This window comes from Dicentrarchus labrax, unplaced genomic scaffold (genome assembly GCF_905237075.1).
Source record: "Dicentrarchus labrax unplaced genomic scaffold, dlabrax2021, whole genome shotgun sequence".
Lineage (NCBI taxonomy): Eukaryota > Metazoa > Chordata > Actinopteri > Moronidae > Dicentrarchus > Dicentrarchus labrax.
Window position 1 is genome coordinate 6774572 of NW_026136707.1, and position 6611 is coordinate 6781182.

Consider the following 6611-nt stretch of genomic DNA (forward strand, 5'->3'; position numbering starts at 1 on the left):
TGAAAGTTTAATCTTGACCTTGCAAAGTAGTTTGGCAAAGTAATCTTTACTCAAGGTACACTTAGGAGGTCATTAATGCACTGGGGGGGAAAAACACTCTCAGTGGGAGTAATGGGTTCACAGCCAAGCATAATGTAACCATGACAAAGTCACTTTATTTATATTTTTCAAGTAAATGCTGCACTGTGTGTTTTTCCTCCTTTTTTTATCGACATGTTTTTCACACCTAGCACCCAACACCTTGCTTAAGTGCTCTCCTCCCATGAGTCCATCCTGACTGCTGGAACGGCATCGCTTGAGAAGGACACCCAGATGTGTGTGATCTCTATTATATGTATATGTATATAATGCATACATATGGAAACATTTCATCTAGTCCCTTTAATCTCTAGTATATATAATCAAACAGAAAAATGGGCTCTTCTGCTATTACTTTATTCTCAGTTTCATTAAAGACTCCAGATGTACTTGTAATACTTCAAAAGAACATCATTTGGGCTCATCCTTCTATCTTTTTCTGTGTGTGTGTGTGTGTGTGTGTGTGTGTGTGTGTGTGTGTGTCTCTCTCTTTCCCTGTCCCTCCCCCCCGCCTTCATGTCATCACAGCCACAGCTTCTTTATCTTCTCCCCTCACAATCGCAGTCTGCCACCAGTCAGGTCTGTAGGTCTGTGAGACCATGCTGCAGCTGCTCTGCTGCTGAGAGGCAATATAAAATCGAAAACAGGAAACCACCAGGTACCAGAAACAACAAAAGGGTAAGCTCTTAAAAGGTTATTCCGTTAAAAGTTCAAATGAAGATAGTAATAAATTCCTAAATTGGATTTAAACTTGCTTTGTGAAGAAAGCTCTGTGAAAATGTGATGTACATATATTTTTTGAAGTTATAAGGAATTAATCTTCAGCAGTTTGTGTATTTGTGCAGTATACTTTCGCCCTAAAATGTTTCGGTTTTTGGCTTCTACTTGTGACATTTTGTAAGATTGTGGCGGCGTGCAACAGTGACTCAATGAGTTATTGACACATCATATTTCAACGTGCAGGTCACCAGTGGTGAGACTCGATTGGATGCCTGTATGTTTTTTTATTATATGCTGCTGCTTTATTGAAGAGGCAATCATTTTGAAGAATCCTTAATAGTCAAAACACAGCACTCAGCCAATCAAGATCTTTCACCACAAGGGAGGAAAGACAAGCCTGAGGGTGTGTAATATCCACAGTGCATGCACCCATATGGCCCACAGTTCAATTGAGAAATATTGTCCCTCAAGTCAATAAGGGGCTTTCTGGAAAGTAATTTACTTCCATCACTTCTGCCCAAATATATTTCCTATGCTTTCATAAGGTGTACCAAATTTCTGAAGAAAAATAATGGTCACTGGAGACAGAATAAAGGGATAAAAATGGAATAAAGGGCATAGTGACTGGGTGAAGTCTACTCCTGAGGATATCCTATATAGGAGTCATATAAGCCTCCTATTTTCTTTCATTTGTTTTAATGTTTTTTAAAATGTAATTGTCTCAGTGTTTCCCAGGTGTCATGAACAAGTTTTCCTTTAAAGTTAGTGTGAATTATTTTATTTGTCATATTGTTGCCTCCCAAAAATATTTAAGCCAGTCGATTGTGAGAAATTCTAGGTGGTCGCTCTCGTTTATTACAGCATTGTTTACATTAATCAAATCCATTCACATCAGCTTTCAACACTTAGTTTAATCTATTGATTGAATACAAGTGATGTACTCTACAGGAGGTTGTTCATCTCTGTGGTGACCTTCACCCACTGATTTACTGTTTTGTTACAGTACATTCCCCTCTAATTCCAAAAGGGGGCAGTCTTCATCCTGTTAAATATGATAATAGACCAGCAACACCAGTCTGCTGTTATGTTCATCCCAGCAGGTAACTGAATGCACTTACAGTAAAATCACTGTGGAAAAATGAATTAAATATTAATCCTCTGGACAAGCTCACATCATAAAAATGAAAAAGAGAGAGGTATAGAGTTTCACTGGACACTCCGCTGTCACTCTGGATCAAGAAATCAAGGAAATGTATTCATCATTATACAATAAAGGATTATATATGTTGATCATGTTCAAGTCATAATAGTTATAAATGTTTTATATATGCAGCTGAAAGTGATAAGATCCGAGGATTTTAGGAATCACACCGAAAAGATCATGGTCACATTAAGTGTTTCTACATAGCACGGACAGATATGAAGCTCTTTCTTTCTTCTTTTCAAAGAAAATTGGTTTATGGCTTGCTTTAAACCATGATCTAGCGGGCTCCTTGCAACAATCTCTTCAATATCAGCATCAGCAGATACTGTAATGATCATTGTCTGTTTGCCCTGACCTCTAAATGACTTTCTGCCGTGACTCACACATGTTAATGTTCTTTTTTAGCACTAAGTTCAATATTGACAAAGAGAGAAAAAGTCATTTTCTAGTTTATTTGTTGCCTGTCTCATCCACTTACTGTAAAAAAAAAAGAGGTGAATGTTTGTCATCAATCACATAATTAAAGAATAATAATTGTTTTTTTTTCTTGTATTATTTTTCCTCTAGAGGTTTTGATCTTGTTGTATTCGTTCTCTTGTCTTACACATTAATTACAGTAATCTTGTAATCACTTATAACAAAATAAAATTCTGATGAATTCCAATAACAATTTTTGCTGTGTTTTGGCTGCTGATATGTTTATTTGTCTTAATAAAACAACAAACATTTAAATGACTTACCTTATTTGCTCATTACATTTTAGCACTGGCCCATACTGTAACAGTTGAAATGGAGGTTCCCACTTCTTTAGGACCCACAGAAGCCAAAGAGAACGCCTCGTCCCCAATAGGTATGCAGCCTTAAATATACTTCTTTAGATTTTGAGGTTGATGAAGATAATGCAGTTCATGCTAATACTTAAGGATGCATTTACAATTGCAGTTGTAGTTTCAGCACACTTTCCCACTAAAATGTGTCCTGATATCTGTATTTATCTTACAGTTAACAGTTCTTGTGAAAATCTGGAATGCTACATGGTCCTTATGAAGGCAGAAAGGACAGCCATCGGCTCCATCTGTTTCCTGGCAGGTCCCATTACACTGCTGGAAAACGCTCTTGTGTTGGGAGTGATCGCTGCCACAGCCACCCTGCGGCGACGGCCTTCATATCTGTTCATTGCCAGCCTTGCTCTGGCTGATATCTTTGCCAGCTGCTTCTTCACCACCAGCTTCCTGGACTTTCACCTCTTTCACCACAGTGATGGCCCCACGGCCTACCTCTTTAAATTAGGTGGTGTCACCATGGCCTTCAGTAGCTCAGTGGGGAGTTTACTGCTGACTGCTTTGGACCGCTACCTCTGCATTCAAAAGGCCCCCAGCTATAAGACAGTGCTGACCCGCCGGCGAGCCCTGCTGAGCCTGCTGATCCTCTGGAGTGCCACAATCTTCATCTCTTTCTTGCCTCTGATGGGCTGGAGGTGTCACACAGAGCTTACTCCACCCTGTTCACGCCTCTTTCCCTACATCAACCAGGGTTATCTGGCCTGCTGGACCAGCTTCATCCTTGTGCTTCTGGCTCTCATTCTGGGGGCTTACGTTCTCATCCTGTGGAAGGCCCACCGCCATGAGTCCTCCATGACCAACCTCCAGGGAGCAGCAGGTACAGGCCAGGCCCGCATGAGGATGGATATCAGGCTAGCACGTACCTTTGGTCTGATCCTACTCATTCTTGTGGGCTGCTGGCTTCCTGCACTCTCCTTCATGTTAGCTGATGTCTCTGTGATCCTTACCCACACCCAACAGAGAGCCTTCGCCTTTTGCAGCACCCTCTGCCTGGTCAACTCTGCCGTCAACCCACTGCTGTATGCACTGCGCTGTCGAGAGTTAAGAGTCGCTCTACTGCAGCTGCTACAGAAGCTGTGTGAGGTTGGGAAGTGTAAAAGAGCAGCAGAATGCGTACCACCAGGGTTACCCTCTGCAGAAGAGTCCAGGAACAGAACCACCCGACTTAACTCGATCTCAGAAGTGGTGAACAATCAGAAAATGAGTTAAGGAGTAGCTGTAGATAGAGAAGTGTCTGTGTTTATGGCAGCGTGCTTGGGGTGTAAAAACAGACATTACTCACAACTTCACTGTAGATTCAGATTAATATCTAAAATATCTGTGAGCAGGATTCATCTATCATTCATTCATCATACTCAAACTTGTCTTTTTGATAGAATTTACTGTGGTAAAGGCTGCTGTAGTAAAGACTATTAAACATAACTAAAATAACTGGTGATAACTAAGATCAGAAATGTATATAATGTGGGAAACGTGCTACAAATTTAGTTTTACTTGCAGTTACAAGATACACGGAAAAGACAGCTTGTAAGAAGAAACCATTAACCTTGGCAAATATTTTGTCACCATGAGCTATTAATTTGATCATATAAGTATGGTAGGATTTCAAAATATTGCTATCTACAGCTAGGAGTGTTTTTACATTTTGGTGATGAGTGGAAGAAAGACACTAGTAACAGATTTCAGTAGAAACAATGCTAAATAGGCTTTGGCAAACATTTTAGTGTATGTGACGATCCAACCCATAACCTTTAACCTCTCCACCCCCCGTGACTCTCTCTCTCTCTCTCTCTCTCTCTCTCTCTCTCTCTCCTTTTACATGTGTCCTGTGAACTGAAGTGCTGACTTAACTTCTGGGTTCACCACACAGTAGAAAAGTGTATTTATTGTTCGTGTCCTTGTTTATGTTTGAGGATTGTCCCTCGGCGTGCAGGAAAAGAGGACCCTGTGGGTTGCCCTTCCTATCTGCACATGAATGCCAGGACTCCACAAAGGCCCCTAGCACGGGAGGATTTCACACAATGTTCACCACATGAATCCCAAGCAGTGTGCCGAGGTAAATGGGACACACGCCAGGAAGAGAACGAGCATGGACGCTAGAACACTCTCTGCAATGGTCACAACTGGCAGCTGCAGTGAAGAACATATTGACAGACATTGACATGCACTTAAACTCACAGGTGCCATTGGATACCAGACAGAACATGTGTAAACTGCTATATCAACTGATTAAAAAATAATACTTGACCATACTCCAGTTTGAGTCTTTATTTTGGTATTTAGCAAATTCCATAAGTAAAGCTATGTCATTGTTAGAAACCAAGTCAGCACTGGGTGGTGGTGTTTGCAATGAGTCTTTATCTCTGTATCAATCTTCTGGGTGGATGTTTTTTTAGTGAGGTTGCTGGGAGTCTGCCCTGCCAGAAAATAAGAATTGTCTAGGAGTAAGTTTATTAGTGGGTCTTATAAAACAGTCCTACAATAAATTCTGCCTTCATAAAAGTTCTAATGTTTATATGTTTGTTTAAACGATTTTAATTATACTGTGAGGTGGCATTTGTGTTATTTTGTATAGGCCTACCCAGTTTATATGAATAAGGGTAGGCTAAATATTAGAAACCCGTCTCAGTATAATTCAACAGCGACTCAAACTACAGCCTCCAGAATGATCATAAAATTGGAAATGAGTGTATTTTATTCTTCAAAATGCTACATCAGATAACCAGAAACAGCTAAAGAATGCAGTGAGGAGGAAAATGTGCATTTATGTCCTATCTAATGGAACTACCCAGTGGAAAATCAAGAAAATGATTGCTCATATCGCTTTTATCACTTTTTTATGAGGAGAAAAATGCCACTTTAACTATTATTGCTGAATACTTCCCAACAGTAAAAACCACAAGTTACAATAAAAACCGGCTGCATGTTTTGTTCTTTCCACAGGTCCATCTGTTAACAGTAATGACTGCATACAATGTTGTTTTGTTTTAATGTGCCTACAGTCAAATAAGAACAATATTATTAGGCTACGCATTAACAAGGCAGGATTCCAGTAAAAAGAATGTTTTGGTCCAAGAATTTTCTTTAAATCAGGGATTTACAGAGGTCATTTAATTGCACATATTAAACTGCCACAACCAGATGAACATCTCCTGGTAGAGACTGAAGCAAATATAAATTGATGGGCGATTCATTAATGGACATTACTATTTTCAAAACAACATACAGTAGTGAGTGTGTGGCTGGTTACTGATGCATATAGCTGATAAAAACAAACTATCCTAAGATAAGATCAGAAGGTAAAGTATCTCTGCTTTAGTATACAGATGTGTTCATGCAGTGCTTACAAAAACATTCATATTTTCAGTCACACTAGTGTGATCGAGACTCTATTCCAGTTTATTATCACCGTGCAGACAGGCAGAGATATTGCCTATTGCAAGATGGTACATAGCCTGCTTATCTGGTAATTACTTTTTTATTTACCTGTAGAGAAAATGCGAAAATACAGTATGAAACCCGTTAGCTGTTGACAGACGGTAAGTAAAAACTATAAATCTGCTTTCTACTGTACGAGATTTAAGTGTAACATCACTCCAGAGTTCATTTTTAATCTGCTTGATTTACCTGATCACCACCACCAGACGTCTCGTGAACCCTTCAATTTGAGTTCAACGGAAAGCAATCAACAACAACACCAGGGTTGAGCGGCGGTACACGGTGGCGTAAAACAACAAAACATACAACAAAATCACGAGTTATTCCGA

General features: G+C 39.7%; 1 protein-coding gene across 1 annotated transcript; it reads left to right on the top strand.

The window, feature by feature from the left end:
• Nucleotides 1-280: 280 nt before the first annotated feature.
• cnr2 (cannabinoid receptor 2) lies at nucleotides 281-5096 on the top strand. Its single transcript, XM_051407832.1, has 4 exons — nucleotides 281-314; nucleotides 607-756; nucleotides 2766-2852; nucleotides 3005-5096. Exons 3-4 carry the CDS (start codon nucleotides 2792-2794, stop codon nucleotides 4051-4053), a joined length of 1110 nt encoding a protein of 369 aa, XP_051263792.1. The 5' UTR covers nucleotides 281-314; nucleotides 607-756; nucleotides 2766-2791; the 3' UTR covers nucleotides 4054-5096.
• Nucleotides 5097-6611: the final 1515 nt, after the last annotated feature.

Coding starts and splice junctions, on each gene's coding strand:
- cnr2 (XM_051407832.1), top strand. CDS start 2,792: ATGGAGGTTCCCACTTCTTTAGGACCCACAGAAGCCAAAGAGAACGCC. Junction 2,853..3,004: donor GAACGCCTCGTCCCCAATAG/GTATGCAGCCTT, acceptor TTTATCTTACAG/TTAACAGTTCTTGTGAAAAT.